A 17,307-nucleotide genomic window follows, 5' to 3' on the forward strand; every position below is an offset into this window, starting at 1 on the left:
GGTTGGTGGTGGGGGGGGGGTGGTGGTGGTGGTGGTGGTGGTGGTGTAAAATATGGGAGATGCACGACTATCATGATATGTATAAACATCTGTGGGTTTAGAGATATGTATGTACCTTGGAGAGTGGACATGTTGGCTGAGATGAAGCATACGCTTGACTTGATCACTCTCAGCATACACTGTAAAACAGACAAGGATACCAAGAATAAGTGTTCAAAACATGGATTCTCGCAATACACCCGTATAACTACTTTTAACACAGCCCAAACCACCAACTAGAAACGCCACAAATGCACCCTCATCTCCCATCCCACCAACCCACGCCAACCAAGGGAAAAACCGAACAGCCTGGAGCCTACGTTGACGTTGGGTCACCTACTTTGCAACCTTCTGGGTCAACGTAGTCTGCAGACCTATTCACTTTTTTTCCTGTATGAGACGAACAACCTAAGCAACATCCACAAACCCCCTCTTCTTCCTATTCTCCTCCCCATCCATCTTATCCACATCCTCCCACCTCACCAACTTGGCCTCATCCACCCTCTCCCCCACAAACCTCAACGCCGCAACATTAAACCCAATCAGATCCTTGTTGCCCATGAGCGTACTCCGCAAATCATTGCGCATACCCTCCAGCACAGTCTTGAGTTCGCGACTGGAGACAATCTGCTTCTGGTGCGTTTTGAGCATGAAGAAGAGGACGCGGCAGGTCAGTGTTACGTTCCACTGTTTCCGCACCCAGATAGCGAGGAAAGTGAAGAGGGCGGGGAGGGAGGAGAAAGGGAGGACGAGTAACGCGTCGTGCAGTTGTGCAGCGGGGATTTTGGAGAGCGTGTTGAGGACGTGGCGCTCGGCGGATATGTTGCCCAGAGCGAGGAAAAGGGGGTTACGCTGCGGCGGCGCGATTTTAGGGTTGCTTCTGCGTTGGGCTTCCCAGTCTTGGACGACTTCTAGGTCGGCGATGCCTAGGTCCAGTGCTTCTTGGATGCGCTCTCCGGCGGTGAGGGTCGTGATGGTTTGTTTGCTGGCGTCGACGGCTTCGGCGCGGGTGCCCGTGGGGTCTTCGTCGTCTTCGAGGTTGGTGGCGAGGGTTTTTTCGTACATTTCTTCCAGCTCGCGTTCGCGCTCTTCTTCGAGGAAGATGGGCTCGTCGGAGCGCGTCCAGATGCGTATGCTCTTGTCGTGGCTGGCTGTGACGATGAAGTCGCCTGTCCGCGCGACGGTCATGGCCCAGATTTCGCCGTGGTGGCCTCTGAACTTTTGAACTTGTTGGAACTTGTCGCCGTCCCAGCTCTTGATTGTGCGGTCTTTGGAGGCGCTGAAGAAGATGTGGCGTTCGTCGTTGTCGACGGGGTGCGGGATGAAGGATATTTGCATGATGCTGTCTTCGTGGCCGAAAAGGGCCTTGTGACAGTCTCCAAAGTCGAGACCCCAGATACGGACGTTCTTGTCGGCAGAACAAGTCGCGATGAGCTTGCTGTCGCTGGAAATCGACATGTTGAGTACGGGCAGCTTGTGGCCGTACAGGTTGAGGAAGAGCTTCAATGAGTCTACGAAGAAAACTTTCACGGTGTTGTCGAGCGTCGCTACGGCGAGTAACTTTGAGTCGGGTGAAAACTGCACGCTTAGAACGTCGTCGTTGACCTTGAGTATGCGCGACTGGGTCAGCTTCAAACGAGGTGTTGTGCGTTTTGTTCCGGGTATTTCTTCCTGGACAATGTCGAAATTCCAGAACTTGATGGACTTGTCGGCGCTGCCAGTGGCGAGTGACTTTCCGTCGGGGTGAACTTGCATAGTCCAAACAGCCCCCTCGTGTGCGTCGATCTTGTCCAGCAATGTGGATGCCGCTATGTCGTACAATTCGATATCGCCATCCTTGGTCCCTACAACAACAATCTTGTCTCCTGGTAAGAACGCACAGCAAAGTGCATAGCCGCATTCTAGAGTGCGCAAGCAGTTTTGTGTCTTGACGTTCCAGATCTTTAGCCCTCCACTTGATGCGGATGCCAGCATGCGATCATCCGAGCTGAGTGCAAGTGCTCGTACATCGTTTCGGTGCCCAGAGAGTTCGACAGATAGTGTGCGACTGTAGTCGGGTGCTTCCTCACTCTTCGTCTTGCTTCTCTGGGGTATCTCGTAAACGTCGATGAGGTTGTTGTTCGTGCCGACCAAAAGCTGTAGCTTCTTCGTTCCTTTGATGTGCATCCATGCGACTGATCTCACTTTCCCGGCTGTTCGTACGGTCACATAGGGTACAAAGACTTCGCCAATCTCGGCATCCGCAGCATCGACTTTGTCGTCAGCATCACCATCGTCTTCTATGTCTCCGTTTTTCTCGGTCTTGGCCTTTTCTCGCCTCCTCTTCCTCTTCCTGATCAAAGCTTTGCGGACCTCTTCTGGCGTTTTTATCCGCCATATCTCAACGGCCTTCTCTGCGCCATGTACAGCAATGTAGTCTGCCTTGGCGTAAAAGGAGATTCCTTGTGTCCTGTCCTTGCCCGTCCGATATAGTATGCCTCTGGATGTAAGGTATTCCTGTTCCAACCCTTCGCCGATTGATGACCCTGCTCTTCGAAGCCCTGCCTGGTCGATAGCCCACACTTTGAGTTCTCCATCATTGCCGGCAGTTATGCAACCGCTGCCGTCCGGTGAAACACCAAGAGCCCAGCATTCTCCGTTGGTTTGTGCAATGTGCGTCTCGATGCAGTGCTGAGTCGTGACATCCCAGATCTTGATCAACGCGTCTTTGCTGGTAGATAACAAAAAGGCCTGATCCGCATCCACGTCCATCTCTTCGTCCTCTGCGCCATCTTCCTGCGGAGCACTACCGGGGTGGAGAAATTGCAGGCCGGTGATTTGGCCCTTGTGCCCTCTCAGCTTGAACAAGCCGGTTTCCGAGACCAGATCCCACACGACAATGTCTGTATCCTTGGCACCACTCGCCAGCCGTACTCCACTCTGGTCGAAAGTCAAGACTGTGACAGCGGATTTGTGGCCATTGAAGCTGATGATGACGGTCGACGTTCGCGCATCCCATATGCGTATGCTTCCGTCGGCGTAGCCCACAGCGAAGACGTCCGGGTCGATATCGCTCCGGCATATTACGGTGACTTCTTCGGTGCAGGTGTTGTCGCGCCATCTGCTCATAAGTTCGCCCTTCTTTACATCCCAGCACAGCACTTCCTCGTTGGCGGCGGCGTATGCGCGTCCGGCGCCTGCGACTCGACTCGAACCGGGCTGCGTGAGGCCTTCGGGGGTCCATACAATGTTGGAAGTGGCAGTCGCGACCACGCCGAAAGCATCGGACTGCTCATACTTGCTATGAATGAGTTAGTACGAGCTCTGTTCGACTTGCGCTGCATGTGCGCATTACCTGTATGATTTGACCATTTTGCGCCGCCTCTATAAAATTCCGGATACTACGTGAGGATAGGGTTTGAAGGATCTTAGAGTCAGTCGCTTCAGGTCATTGCGCTCCTCAGACAATGTTCGTGGGTATGCGCCACTGGTAACGGTCGGGTTGGGAGTTGGTTACTTTCTCGAAACTTTTTAGACAAGGGCCAACCCCACGGATTGCGCTAGACCCACCCTCCAGCATCACAGCACACCTCCGTCCTCCGCACCACCGCCCTCGAAGAGCTCCCCGCCCGACGACGCCCACCCGCCTACGAGGAGCTGAACCGCCAACATGCTTCTTCTCGACTACCAGAACGTCCTTATCGAATCTCTCCTACGGGAACGAATCAATGGGTGCGCCATACCCCGCTGCCTTCCGCTCCGCAGCACCAGCCAGGTAGCTAACAGCACATAGAGGAGCTACCGCCAACATTGACCAGGTCGTCTCCGACTTCGACGGCGTCACCTTCCACATCTCAACCCCAGAGAGCAAGACCAAGATACTAGTGTCGCTGCACATCAAGTGCTTCAAGGAGCTGGTCCAATACGGCGCGCAGGCAGTGCTGGAGCGAGAGTATGGGCCCTATATCGTGGAGCCAGAGTCTGGCTACGACTTCTCCGTGCTGGTAGATTTGGAAAACCTGCCAGAAGAGCAAGGTACGGTCTGTTGTCAGACTGCTGGAACGAGGTGCTGACGGTGTGCAGATGCCAAAGAAGACCTGGTCAGGCGCGTTTCCCTCCTCAAGCGGAACGCCATGGCTGCACCCTTCGAGCAAGCCTTCGACGAGTTCCATGAGTTGCAGGAGGAAGCTTCCAAATACACATCCGAGTCGGCGCCACAGGGTGTAGCAGAGGGCGGTGCCGTGCGCGCGATCCACTACCGAGAGGAGGAAGCCATCTACATCAAGGCCAGCCACGACCGTGTCACCGTCATCTTCTCCACCGTCTTCCGGGAAGAGACGGACAGGATATTCGGAAAGGTCTTCCTTCAGGAATTCGTTGACGCCAGGCGGAGAGCTATCCAGAACGCACCACAAGTGCTGTTCAGGAATGACCCGCCGCTTGAGCTGCAAGGCATCCCCGGAGTTGACAACTCTGGCTCAGCTGAGATTGGCTACATCACATTTGGTGGGTCGCCTAACACGATTGACTGTACGTCCTGCTAACTTCTGCAGTACTCTTCCCTCGCCATCTCGCCAAGCAACGGCGCGATGAGGTTATCTCACACATCCAAACCTTCCGCGACTACTTCCATTACCACATCAAGGCTTCCAAGGCCTTCATTCACACAAGAATGCGCAAGCGGACTGCAGACTTCCTCCAAGGTATGTTGTACCATGCTGCCTGCGCCAGGTCTATACTGACAAATCATAGTTCTCCGCAGAGCCCGACCCGAAACAGAGGAGAAGGAGAAGAAGACGGCCAGCGGTCGTACTTTCAAGGTTCAGGCATAGACGAAAATGAGAGATCATTTCAATTGCAAGGCGGCATGCGCTGCACATGTCTAGTGAATTGAGGGTCATTAGTGGCCAATGCAGGATGAAGTATCAGAGAGAGCACCATGTAGTTAGCGATGATCGAACCCGCCTGATATCAGGCAAAAGCAAGCCTACCATCACATTCATGCCTGCCTTTCGGTGTATAACATGAGCCCATACCCAAGTCACTATGCCGTGCGGGGACTAGCGCAAGTCGCGACTGCCACTCTGAACGCGTCCTCTAGCACACACCCACCTTGCGCCGAACCAGCGTTACCCCTCCCTGCAGCCAACCGCCATGTCCGAAGGAACCAGGCCAAAATACGACAACCTCCCGGGCATTGACACCGCTCCGGACATCTACGAGACCCCCGAGCTCGCCGAAGATGTGTCTACAATACAAGCCTCCACCGCCGTTTCCGAATCCGATGGCGAAGGCGACGATGACGACCCGAGAGACTCTGCAGTTCGTCACCAGCGACTCCAACCCGATCAAGCCCGCAATCGCTTCCAGCCTTCACGGATAGACGCCCGCGGGGTCGATTTCTCGGACAACATCACCGCACAACGGCAATCCTATCGCACATCGACACGGCGCCAGCGAAGGCGAGGCGAAATAATAGGAGATGACAGCGATGAAGAAGAGGAAGGCTTTGCGAAGAAGCTACTGCGGATCAAGCGAGAGCTAGCCGGGTTGGAGGAGGAGTACGAACGAAGAGTGGAGAGCGGGGACAAGTCCAAGATTGAGGAGCAAGACCCGAGGGAGTTGATGGAGACCATAGCAAGCAAAGTCGACACCATATACACAGCACACAAGGGCGGGGCGCGGGGCGCACAAGCTATACTCGACCGGACGGTACAAAAGTTTGAGAGCTACAAGCCCTTTGATCCTAGCACGACGCTCAGCGAAGCCATCGCAAACAAGCCGCCGCTACCAGGCACCCAGATTCAGCGGGGTCAGCTCGAAGTAGTGCTGAACCACGCGGCAGAGTTTGATAAGCGCATAACGCAGATTGAGAACAATCTGGGCCTCAATGGGAACACAATGCCGGAGCTCAGTGACCAAACGCCTTTTCCTGTTGCTTCTACTCTGACGAGGTTGGAACAGACGCTCAGCTTGATTGGGGATGCTTCGAGCAACAACTTGGACGCCGTCACACAGAACGTCAAGAAGCTCACAGCAGAAGCGGAGCATCTGAAGGAAGTTCGGCAGGAAGCTGCACAGGCTAGCGCGAATTCTGGCGACAACAAGGCGGTGACCTATCCAGACCAAGAGGCTAAGATCAATGCGCTGTATGGCACATTGCCTTCCATCGATAAGCTGTCGCCCGTTCTCCCTCTGGTCCTCGAGCGTCTGCGCACACTGCGACTCGTGCACACAAGTGCTTGGCAAGCCGATCAAGTATTGACTCAGCTAGAAAGCCGACAATCAAAGCAGGAGCAGGAGATCAAGCGGTGGGAGCGTCAACTTGAGGTTCTGGAGAGGGACTACAAGAAGGCCGAGGCCACCACGGTCAACAATGTCAAGACCGTTGGCAATGATGTCAAGATGCTGGAGGAGAAGATGGCCAAGCTGCTTGCAGGAGGCCAGGAGGAGTAGGTGTGCCGCGGCGGACTACGACCTCGCGGTCACCACTGCCTTGATCCAGTTCAGCTGTGCTGAAGTCACGCGGATATCAATACCCCCGAGATGCTTGCAACAACTCTGTATCGAGACGCCCAGCGCATTCGGTAGGCGTACCCGGTTATAGCATGTCGATCACTTTCGAGATACCCAATAGACAGTTGCTACTCATAATCAATCAAACCAACACCGTGTTTATCTGTAGTTGTCGTCATCCTTCACATGAAGGTTGGGAATGGATCATCGTGATACTAAACTTAAACGCCGGACGCCACCGGACACATGTTCCCCGGGGGATCAGCCAACCGGAGTGGTTGGCTCTCCGCACGTTAGCGAGTGCCTATCCCGCAAGCTGTGTACGAGGTCGTGGACGCATCTGAGCATAGTTTCGCAAGCACTAGCTGCTATTGCGCCGAAGCATGATCGGTCAACATGGGGAGAACATGGCCACGCTGGGAAGTAATCTTCGTCATGATGCTGCAGACGGCTAGGTGGAGCTATTGTGGTGTGAGGCAGGCGATAGCATCGGCGATTTCCACGTCCAAGGCCGACCAAATTTATGTTCGAGCTTCCCTCAATTGCTCTTCCGCAACAGCTGAACTTTCTCCCAACCTACCGGAATTATCGCTAAACCTCCGCAATGGCCAAGCGCAAAAATGAGGCGCCTGCGCATGGCAAGGCGAAAAAGAAGAGAGCCATCTCCGACGACGAGGCGCATAACAATTTCCGCAGCGGTCTCTTCGACAGCAAAGTACTCGAGGGATATACGAGCGAATACGCGGATTCGCAGCCGTATGCATTAATCTCCGCACTTTCGACCCATGCCGTTCTAATTGAACCATAGCTACAAGCACGCCGTAATCCATAACCTCGTCGACGATACTCTCCTACGTAATGTCCGCAACGAAATCCGCGAGCACATCCACTTTACGCCCAAAGAGACAGACATCTACAAGATTCACCAATCTGGCGATCTCGCAAACCTCGATGGCCTCCACGACTCTGCGCTCAAGCGCCTGCCTTCCCTGCTTACCCTGCGCGACTCGCTGTACTCGTCTGCCTTTCGCAAGTACCTATCTTCGATAACAGGATCTGGGCCATTGAGTGGTGTCAAGACGGACATGGCAGTGGTACGTTGCGCGACGCATTGTCTGAGGAACTGTACTGACTGCGGCGCAGAATGTATACACACCAGGATGTCACTTGCTTTGCCATGACGACGTCATCGGAAGTCGGCGCGTAAGTTGGATTCTGTATCTGCTGGACCCTGACATTCCTTGGAAGCCGGAATGGGGAGGCGCATTACGACTGTACCCAACTGAGCACCTCGAGACACCAGACGGCGACAAGGTCAGGGTGCCACAGCCGGACTTTTCGCTATCGATACCACCGGCATGGAACCAGCTCTCTTTCTTCACCGTCCAGCCTGGAGAGAGTTTCCACGATGTCGAGGAGGTCTACAGGAGAGGGTTGGAAGAGAAAGCAGAAGAAGATGGCGGGCGCGTTCGCATGGCCATTAGCGGGTGGTTCCACATCCCGCAAGAGGGCGAGGAAGGCTACGAAGAGGGTCTCGAAGAGAAGCTGGCAGAGAAGAGCTCGCTTGCTCAACTGCAGGGAGGCAAGGCGGACGTTTTCGACGAGCCGCAATCACACTGGGTCGACAACCCAGACTGGGAAGAGCAGGCGAAACAAGAGGACGACGAGCTGACTGAAAACGACATTGATTTCCTGATCAAGTTCATGAACCCGAACTACCTCGTTCCGGACACAGTGGAGGAGCTGTCAAACATGTTTGGCGACGAGTCGTCGTTACGACTTGCACAGTTCCTGTCTAATAAGTTCTCCGCGCGGTTACGGGAGTACCTTGAGTCGAAAGACCACGAGGCAAACCCAAAACTACCCAACAACCCGCACTCCAAGGAATCGATGGTAGGTGTCGCACGACCGCCACACAAGCAGCGCTATCTCTACCGAAAAGCTATCCAGCCAATACCGACCACGCCGTACCCCGAGAACGACGGCATGACACCATACGACGACCTCGTAGACATCCTCTTCCCGCACCCAGCGTTCATGAAGTGGATCTCGCTTGTGACTGGTATCACACTCACCAAGAGCAACATCTTCGCGCGCCGTTTCCGGCGAGGTCTCGACTACACGCTCGCAACCGCCTACGAAGAAGAAGACCCCCAGTTAGAAGTCTGCCTCGGCATCACGCCCTCCCGCGGCTGGGGCGACGAAGACGAAGAGCCCGAGGAAGGCGCCGAGGAAGAAACCAAGCGAAACGGCAGCAGCAGCAAGAAGAGCAAAAAGAAGGGCAAGGCAAAAGAACCAGAACCCAAGCCTGAAGAGGAGGTCGGCGGCTACGAAATGTACATGGCTGGTGAAGACGATGCCGATCACCCCAGCGTTCCCACCGGTGAAGCTTCAACGTCTACGGGTGCAGGTCAACGTCGCAAAGCAAAGGCTGATCCTGCCATCTACAAGTCTGCGGCTGATGACGAGGACGATGGTATTTTGTTCAGTCAGCCTGCGGCTTGGAATAACCTCGCTATTGTGCTGAGGGATCGGGGTGTGTTGCGGTTCACCAAGTATGTTAGTAAGAGTGCGAAGGGGGATCGGTGGGATGTCTGTGCTGAGTATGGTGTTGAGTTTGGGGAGGACGAGGATGATGAGGACGATGATTGAGTAGGTAGGTTTGCAGTTTACATTGAGATGAGGATATGCAAAGTAGATGATTCAACGACAATGTAGGCTTTACGTCTAGATGAAATTATGCAGAGTGGATGACCTAACGGCAATGCAGGCCTGACATCTAGATAAAAACATGCAGAGCAAATGACCCAACGACAATACAGACTCATGGCTTCCATTCTGCCCTGCAGACCTATTTACTCTTTTGCTTAAATGAGCTTAAGTCCGAGCTATATCCGTCGGCATACGCTCGTAACCGACCCGCGGACTAGTGCGACATCAGCACCACCTGGGCATCCTCACTCCAGGGCTCCTCTCATTCCGTAATGTACCCTGCTTGTCCGCTATCGTATCGCGATGCAGACACTAACCATTCCTGCCTCTGTCAGTAAACGTAAGCAGGCCTGCAAGAGCTGTCGGCAGCGCAAGAAGAGATGCGATGTATGTGCACCACCGTCCACGCATGCCGGCTAGGGGCTGATGATAGGCTGCTTACTACAGGCAGAACACCCGAGCTGCTCATTGTGCAGAAAGTTGAATCTCAGATGCGACTACGCTGTCACGGCCTCAACCCGAGATAATTGTACGTCATCAACGAGCCGAACAGAGCATCATGTTTCGGCATCACCGGCGCGAACGCAAGGCTTCGATACGATGCCTTTTGAGTCACCAGACTTCATGCAATTCTCGGGCATGGACTTCGATCTCCCCAGATCCACTATCTCAGAACCCGTAGCACCTAGCTTACACTACCCCACCCCGGGATCTACCGCAGAACATTCCGCCAGTACGCTAGACTTGGATATATTGGAGAGCTTACAGTTGCCCCCACGACATGTTATCCTCCAACTCGGCGAACTCTTCTTCGAACATCTCTACCACATGTTCCCTTGCTTCCACAGGAAGAGCTTCCTGGCAAAGGTTGAATGTGGTGATATGGAGAAAGATGCACCGCTTCTCCTATATGCCATGTGCTGCGTAACAGCTAGGTATCATCCGGAAGCCTCAATACGAAAGCGCTCGAAAGACTGGTACGAACAAGCACGTTTCTCCTACGATCTGACACGGCGAAGACCAGACCCGGCTGTCCGCACAATACAGGCCGTACTACTCCTTGTGTTCCACGCTTGGACTATTGGCGACTACTCTGCTAGCTGGCTCTTCTTGGGGAAAGCCTGGAGGCAGGCTGTCGTGCTCGGCTTGAACCGTATGGATGCCAGCCACCACCTCTCTGATACAATACCCATTAACGAATACTCATGTGCTTCTGATAATATCAACCGCGAGTCAGCACTCGAGCGAGAAGAATCCCGACGAGCACTTTGGCTATTGTTCATCATGGATCGAATGCATGCATGGCCGACGGGCTGGGCCCATGCTATACCCGAGATACAATTCAAGGTCGATATCCCGGTTGCTGAAGCAATATTCCAGGGCATGAATCCTGAACTGAGAGATAACTACATCACTAACTTACCGTTCACGAGAAACCTGTCGCGTCTCATAAACGCCGTATCGGTTCTCAAGGACTCCTCGAACGTCTTTCACTACGTGATTATAGCACACGTCCTGCTTGGCCGGGTCGGTGAACTGTTGTGTTCTCTCCACACCTCTCCAGACAGCCCTGAATATGCTGAAGATTGCACCGAATTAGACGACATGATTGTCAAATTTAATCTCAGCCTCCCGCGCACAGCGAGTTCGATTCTGGAAGCGTTACCAGCTGATCGTGGCCATGTCGCATGGCTACACATCATCCTAAACACCATGACAATCCTCCTACATTACCGATGTGAGACACATGTTTCAGTCGAGGAGTCGGCTTCGCAGTTCACACTTGCTGTGATAGCGGCTCAGAACATCGCGCAGATCGTCAAAGATGCGTCGCGTATATCCATCGACCTTCTGCTCTCTGCACACATCGGATCGTCGCTGTATGTTGCAGCATGCGTGCTCGTTATTCAGTGGCGCGTCACCGGCGACAGTAGCTTCAAAGAGGACGTGGACTTGATCGCCCTTCTATTCGGACGCATGGATGAAGTGTTTAGTTTTCTGGGGTTGAAGTTCAAGATCGCGCTTGAGCATGACGTGCAGAAAAGTCCGGAAGAGCTACAGAGTCTGCGGAAGCGGGGGTTAGAGGGTGTGTTGGTTGACTGCACCAAGTGGACTCACGTCAAAGAAGAAGTCGAGAGAAGGGGAATGAACCTCGATTTATCATAAGCACACAAAGTAGGTGACTTGACGTGAATGTAGGCTCCAGGGAGTCCCCAAAAATCTATATACCCTCCTCAAACCAGACGTTCATCGCCTCCACCACCGCATCTTCACTCCCATACTGCTTGAGAAGCTTCTTGACAAACGTTCGCTCCTCGCCATTGTTCATGTTGCGGCGGAACGTGTCTTCGCCAAAGAACACCATGCTGGGGAAGAACCTCAGATTTGGCAGATCGAGGTCTTCTTTTGCCTTTCCATCCTCCCAGCTTGCAAAGGCCTTTTTGCAGCCGGTAAACTTCCTCTTTTTGCCCCGTAGGGTCTTTTCCATTGCCCATCCCAGGCAGACAAAGTACTGGAGTGGTATCATTGCCGAAGCAACTTTCCAATTGGTGATGCGCACCACGATCTTGATGTCAGGGTTTGCTTTGGCGTATTCGAAGATGGCTTGACGCCGGCGATTCTCTATCATGAATTCACCTTGGTGAATGATCGCTATCTCGATGCCGCATTTGATTTGCCTCAATCGGAGGTCTTTGTCGGTGTGCATTCGCACAAAAGCTTGGCTCTCTACCTTGATCTTGTGCATCTTGATCTCCAGCCACTTTGTCTCCGCGCGCAGCATCTTGCAAACCGCATTCAAAGGGTTTGCGGAAACCGCTTCGCGGAACTTTGAAGAGGTGACAATATGGCCATTGTCATCGAGAAACCACACAAAACCAGTTTCTGTCTCGCAAGCGAGTCTTGCGATGCGGTTGCGGATCTCTGCTGGGAGCTTCAGCAGCGGGGACTGCGTGTCATTCTGGTCAATGCTATATCAATGTTAGTATTGTAGTTAGATTGATTGTAGTCATGTACTTACATCTTCTTGATCTCGCCGGGCGTATCCTCCAGGCTCAGGACCCCGTTCTCCTGCAGCTTTGGTGGCGCCCTCGTAGTCGGCACGCTCACGATTCCGCTATCTTGTAGCGTCGGTGGTGCCATCGTAGGTGGCAGGTGGTGGTGTGGTGTTGAGAGAAGTGAGTGTAGGATACGATGTCGGTATCTGGGTGCGACAGAAAAGTAAGAAGCTGCGACAGACGAGACAAAGTATCTTCTTGGGTGCGACAAAATATTAGGTGACTGGGGAAATAACATGATGTCACCGCAAACGGGCGAGATGATATTTCAAAGTGAAGGTGAAAGTGAGACGTGAGCGTCAACTCACCGCTACTGCGCAAACACATTGGGCTACCTATCTACCTACTAGGTACCTACCAACAATCGCCCGCCGTCGCTATTCACCTGCGTCCCGTTCGCGAACCGATCCTTCATGACCCAGCCATATGCCTCCGCTATATCTTCCGGGCGCCCTAACTCCCCCGTCAGGCTGCTCCCCTTCTTCATCTTCTCCATCATCTCAGGGGGAGCGCTTTTGAAGAAATCGTGGAACAACTCTGTTTGGATCGCGCCGGGATGGACGATATTCGTGCGAATGGGAACCAGGTCCACCGCCAGACCGCGCGTCAAGCCCTCAACTGAGGCGCCGACCGCTGCGCCTAGGGTCCAGTTCGGCATTGGGCGATGCGTGTTTGTGCCGCCTGTGAGTGTAATGGAACTGTTGGAGCTTTTGGGCATGTAATCGCCCGTCGTAATGAGTTTGGCCAAGGCACACGGGGCGAGAAAGCGAACTGTGAAGCCTTCCATCAGGGTATTCACGTCAATCTCCGCAACTTTGGGCAGCGAGAGCGGATTGCCGGCTGTGAAAGCAATATGATCGATCTTCTTCTCGCCGCCCTCGGTCACTTTGTCCAGCATAGCCTTCAAGTTGAACTCCAAGTTCTCTTTATCCATAAGGTCGACGGCGATGCCTGCTACATGGGAGGCTGGCATGCTTGGGTACAGAGATCGCAGCATCTCGACTTTTTTGTCGACTTTGGTTTGGCCAGATCCAGAAATCGTTACGAGTGCGCCGGATGCGAGGGCCATGTTGGCGATGGCATAGCCGATTCCTGAAGTGCCGCCGAAGACAAGGACGTGGGCGTTTGCGAGGCGATTTCGGTGAGCCATTGGAGAAGATGAAAAACTTTCGAAGAGATATTGATACGTGTCTGACTAAGTTTGCAGCAAATACAAGAGTGGAAGCTTGTGGTGGACTTCAGACATTGACATGATTGTCGTCTTTATATGTCGCATCTCCATGGTCCTTGAGCGGCCTCAAGCCCACGGGCGGCGGCAAAGAGAGGGGGTCTAACTTCGCTCCGCTCCAGCAGTTCATCGCCGTCTGACGGGGACTGGCGGGCTCGGACATAGTATTGCGGCTTCGAAGTCATCAACGGAACTGGTGACAAGGCGGGCTGGCGGTGACGCTAAGGCGCGAGCGGTGCGGCGGGGTCTTTGAACCATTTGCGCACCGCCCTGCATCATCACGCCCGACGAACGACTTCGTCACACCTACTCCCACCTTCTGCAATCCTACAGGAGTCACAATTCCATCATTACTCTGGCCCATCTCCATCCAAACGTCGTCGCTCAATTCATGATTAGGTCACGTGACTTTGCCGCTCCCGTAACGCATTTACCCAAGATTAGTGTCTCGAAGCGATGTGCCACTTGTTCATCTTTTCGTCTCTCACCAACATTCTTTGGACGACCCTCCGCGCATCCGTCTACGCGTTTAGTACCTTCCTGTTCCGTGAAGCTTACATTTCAATACGCCCCGAGCTAGGCGAAACTTGGTGCCTAGGTGGCTTCCGGAATCCTGCGTAGACGTCTCGACTCTCCAGCAGGGCGCTTTGACTGGACCCTGATACCGCCACGAACTATAGAGCCGCATCTATTTCCAATCTTCGCGTTAGCACGAGAGCGCGTCGACACTATAACATTTCATGCAGTATGCATGATTTAACCAGCATTCGGATCCGCTGCGAAGAAATTTGTTGAAAGGCCTCCCATCCTCATCACCCAGGGAAGCTCGCTTGGTGCGTTGGACTCTCAATATAGCCGGATAACTACGCAACGCGATACGACGTATCTTGCTGGGGTTCCAGGGTGTCAACGAGTAGATCGAACGCTCCTCAAAGCGCCGAAGAGATGGAGGAACGAACGCGTGCTCTGGAAGTGTGCAGAACAAATCCACCCACCTGACGATCTTTTACTTGACGTTCGACACCGAGGCTGACATTGCCGGGTCGGTCCGCGACCCATTCGTGCATTCACCACATCCACCAACCACATCCTAATTTCTCCCACCTGCCAGAAGTTGTATAATTCGCTTACGATCCTGCCAATTACAAAAAGCGCTATGAGGCCTCACAATAATGCCAAGATATACGCCCCGATCTAGTCCAGGGTCGAGTACAGGCCAGCGGGATGAAGCGAAGAAACAGTCCACGATGCTTCGCCAGATACCTGCATACCATGTATGTAACGAACCAGCCGAGATTTACAAACTAATCACGAAGGCTCTAGATCACACCGCTGGAATACGTATAAAGCCTCAGACAGTCTTCCCGCTGCAGCTTTCAGCACCCTTCTCCAAAACTCATCAACCGCACGTATCGTCCGAGCATGAAGTCATCTTATATCCAACTGCTTCTCGGAGCCTTCTCTACTTGCCTTGCATCCCCCCATCCGAAGATCGGAGACGAGACCAATTCTCTGCCCTCAAGCGCCGTAGCGTCGAGGGCTGCGCCAAAATGGATCAAGATTGACGATACCGCGAGGATCAATAACGTCATCACTGTAACATCATCTTCAGGCGTTTCAGCTGCCAACGATGGTCTTTACATCGTGCGCCCAACCGGTCAGATCCAGCGATACATCAACAGCGCTTGGACAACCGTCGACAACTACGAACAGACCTACCAGATCGCCGGCGCTAACGGCAACCTTTGGCAGAGGCACCTCGATGGTGGTACGTTCCGCTGGCTGGGTCAGCCTGGAGAGTGGGAGTCGACGAGTGGTACAGACACGAGTGTCTACAACATCGTTGCCGCGGGTGATCAGCTCTTTGCACAACGAAAAGACGGCTCCGTCGCACGCTTATCTGACGGCGCTTGGGTTACCATCGACCAGCCTCCCATCACGGATAGTTCCAGCTCGACCCAGATCCTGTTCGACGATGAACTCACAATGTGGAATCGTCTCTACAACGGCACCATCGTACGCACGCCAGCGCCCTACAACGCCGGTCAATGGAAGATTGTCGACAGCACTTACACTGCCAAATTGGCCGTGGGAGGTAACAACGTCTACAGATGGGATAGCAGCGCGAACCAAGTTCTCAAGATGAATGCGACAGGAGGGTGGACTCTGATCGACAGCGGCAGAGTAGTAAACAACATTTATGCGGTCGGAGACTATCTATATGTTGAGCTTCTGGACGGAAGTTACTCGCGGTACTCAGGAACACCCATGCTTTGGGAGACGATCGACCAGAGGGCTTCCAGAGGTGAGGTGGCTGGCGATCGCAAGGGCGGCCTTTGGCGCTTGATGGGTGGTGGTCAGATTTGGGAGATGGTGGTTTGAAGGCGACAAGACGCTTTCGTAATTAGTTCGAGATGCTATTACTGCTTCTAAGGAATACAAATACATTTCTAGTGGTATTTCTAAATAGCAAACCCCGTTTAGCAGCAGACATCATCGCGGCGATGTACAAGACGAGAGAGCCACGTCACTTCATATGCCTCAACGTGGTCTCATTGTGAAGGCAAGCTACCGAATCGGACTATATGTAGTCCACCTGCGGCTACATACTGGATAGTACGCGGGTTCTGGGGGATGTTAGATATTCTGCAAAGACAGCCAAATACGGCTCAAGGAGCAGCTCACCGCAGGACTACTTCCACCTTCCTTCCGTCCGACTTGACGAGTTGTTCTTGGAGGAATTCGACACCCGCAGCCAATTGTGTATCGAGGAGCCTCGCATAAGTACCGAAGTGAACGCGTTCTATGCCTTGAAGCGACCCACAGGCCTCAATGAGCCAGTTGTGTTGCGGGGGGTCAATGCTATTGTCATTGGATGTACCTCGCGATAGCAGACAAGCAACACCGCTTGCGTAGAAAGAAACCTCTCTCACATAGCCTCTAGCTCCCGGCGGCAAGTTTCTCAACCAGGCCATGAGCCTGGCTGGAGTGGTAAACTCGAGCACTGCGGAACGATAGGGCATGACGGCTGTCTCCGCGTAGATCTGGCGACACGTAGACGGTATGCGGAATCGAACGTGCGCTTCAGAGCTCGTGATACAGCGGGAGTAGTGCTGAGGAGACGGGATTTGTGTGGTGGTCTTGTCGACGTGGAATCGCACTTCGTCGAACACGTATTCGAAGACTTGATTGCGAAGTTCGGCAGGAAGTCGCAGTAGTGGTGAGTCGCGGGCGTTGGCCGCACTGCTGATATACAAGGTCAGTGTCCATCTTATACTTGTCTAGCAACCGGGTTGAGGCTTACATGTCAGCTAGATCTTCAGGCATGGCGAGACAAGTCCAGAGTTGACGAAAAAATTGTGTTACCCAGATGTAGAAGTACACAGGATAAGGTGCCCTAGAGGTTACGTAGCGGAGCCAAAGCGTTATGAGGCGCGCTTGCGGCTCGCGTTTGCACCGGAACATACTTAGGTACCTATATTTTGTGCACGTCATTACTTTATTTACCCTACCTAACCAGGTACAGTTACCTCTGTATTGGCGTACATGTCATTAAAAATGCGTTCAGGAAGGCCTGCGCAAGCATTGAATGCATCTGGGCGTTTGATCGACTCATAACTCTGGGCCAAGTAGATCACTGTAGACATATGAGGGCTTTATTATCACATAGTTTCGGGCTGAATAAACCATTGTAGATATATAAGAGCTTAACTAACCTCTAGTTCTGGGCCGAATAAGTTAACGTAGACATATGAGCGCTTCATTGGCCTATAGTGT

The 17,307-nt window shown here is 53.3% G+C and overlaps 8 protein-coding genes across 8 annotated transcripts; 5 read left to right on the plus strand and 3 right to left on the minus strand.

The window, feature by feature from the left end:
• Window positions 1-447: 447 nt before the first annotated feature.
• Window positions 448-3,390, minus strand: J4E78_004316 (uncharacterized protein; the record flags this gene model as incomplete). Its single annotated transcript, XM_049364945.1, has 2 exons — window positions 448-3,319; window positions 3,374-3,390. The coding sequence occupies 2 exons, from the start codon at window positions 3,388-3,390 to the stop codon at window positions 448-450; spliced, it is 2,889 nt and encodes a 962-aa protein (XP_049222746.1).
• A 298-nt stretch (window positions 3,391-3,688) lies between these two features.
• Window positions 3,689-4,850, plus strand: J4E78_004317 (uncharacterized protein; the record flags this gene model as incomplete). The annotated part of the gene is made up of 5 exons (XM_049364946.1): window positions 3,689-3,750; window positions 3,812-4,053; window positions 4,102-4,524; window positions 4,572-4,721; window positions 4,771-4,850. The coding sequence occupies 5 exons, from the start codon at window positions 3,689-3,691 to the stop codon at window positions 4,848-4,850; spliced, it is 957 nt and encodes a 318-aa protein (XP_049222747.1).
• Window positions 4,851-5,172: 322 nt separating this feature from the next.
• Window positions 5,173-6,474, plus strand: J4E78_004318 (uncharacterized protein; the record flags this gene model as incomplete). The annotated part of the gene is made up of 1 exon (XM_049364947.1): window positions 5,173-6,474. One exon carries the CDS (start codon window positions 5,173-5,175, stop codon window positions 6,472-6,474), a length of 1,302 nt encoding a protein of 433 aa, XP_049222748.1.
• Window positions 6,475-7,138: 664 nt separating this feature from the next.
• On the plus strand, window positions 7,139-9,186 carry J4E78_004319 (uncharacterized protein; the record flags this gene model as incomplete). The annotated part of the gene is made up of 3 exons (XM_049364948.1): window positions 7,139-7,290; window positions 7,343-7,628; window positions 7,678-9,186. The coding sequence occupies 3 exons, from the start codon at window positions 7,139-7,141 to the stop codon at window positions 9,184-9,186; spliced, it is 1,947 nt and encodes a 648-aa protein (XP_049222749.1).
• A 660-nt stretch (window positions 9,187-9,846) lies between these two features.
• J4E78_004320 (uncharacterized protein) lies at window positions 9,847-11,412 on the plus strand (the record flags this gene model as incomplete). The annotated part of the gene is made up of 1 exon (XM_049364949.1): window positions 9,847-11,412. The coding sequence occupies one exon, from the start codon at window positions 9,847-9,849 to the stop codon at window positions 11,410-11,412; it is 1,566 nt and encodes a 521-aa protein (XP_049222750.1).
• Window positions 11,413-11,467: 55 nt separating this feature from the next.
• On the minus strand, window positions 11,468-12,387 carry J4E78_004321 (uncharacterized protein; the record flags this gene model as incomplete). Its single annotated transcript, XM_049364950.1, has 2 exons — window positions 11,468-12,215; window positions 12,266-12,387. 2 exons carry the CDS (start codon window positions 12,385-12,387, stop codon window positions 11,468-11,470), a joined length of 870 nt encoding a protein of 289 aa, XP_049222751.1.
• A 261-nt stretch (window positions 12,388-12,648) lies between these two features.
• On the minus strand, window positions 12,649-13,452 carry J4E78_004322 (uncharacterized protein; the record flags this gene model as incomplete). The annotated part of the gene is made up of 1 exon (XM_049364951.1): window positions 12,649-13,452. One exon carries the CDS (start codon window positions 13,450-13,452, stop codon window positions 12,649-12,651), a length of 804 nt encoding a protein of 267 aa, XP_049222752.1.
• Window positions 13,453-14,952: 1,500 nt separating this feature from the next.
• On the plus strand, window positions 14,953-15,912 carry J4E78_004323 (uncharacterized protein; the record flags this gene model as incomplete). The annotated part of the gene is made up of 1 exon (XM_049364952.1): window positions 14,953-15,912. The coding sequence occupies one exon, from the start codon at window positions 14,953-14,955 to the stop codon at window positions 15,910-15,912; it is 960 nt and encodes a 319-aa protein (XP_049222753.1).
• Window positions 15,913-17,307: the final 1,395 nt, after the last annotated feature.

Source organism: Alternaria triticimaculans, assembly GCF_023758025.1.
Source record: "Alternaria triticimaculans strain BMP 0046 chromosome Unknown scaffold_5, whole genome shotgun sequence".
In the NCBI taxonomy this organism is placed as follows: domain Eukaryota; kingdom Fungi; phylum Ascomycota; class Dothideomycetes; order Pleosporales; family Pleosporaceae; genus Alternaria; species Alternaria triticimaculans.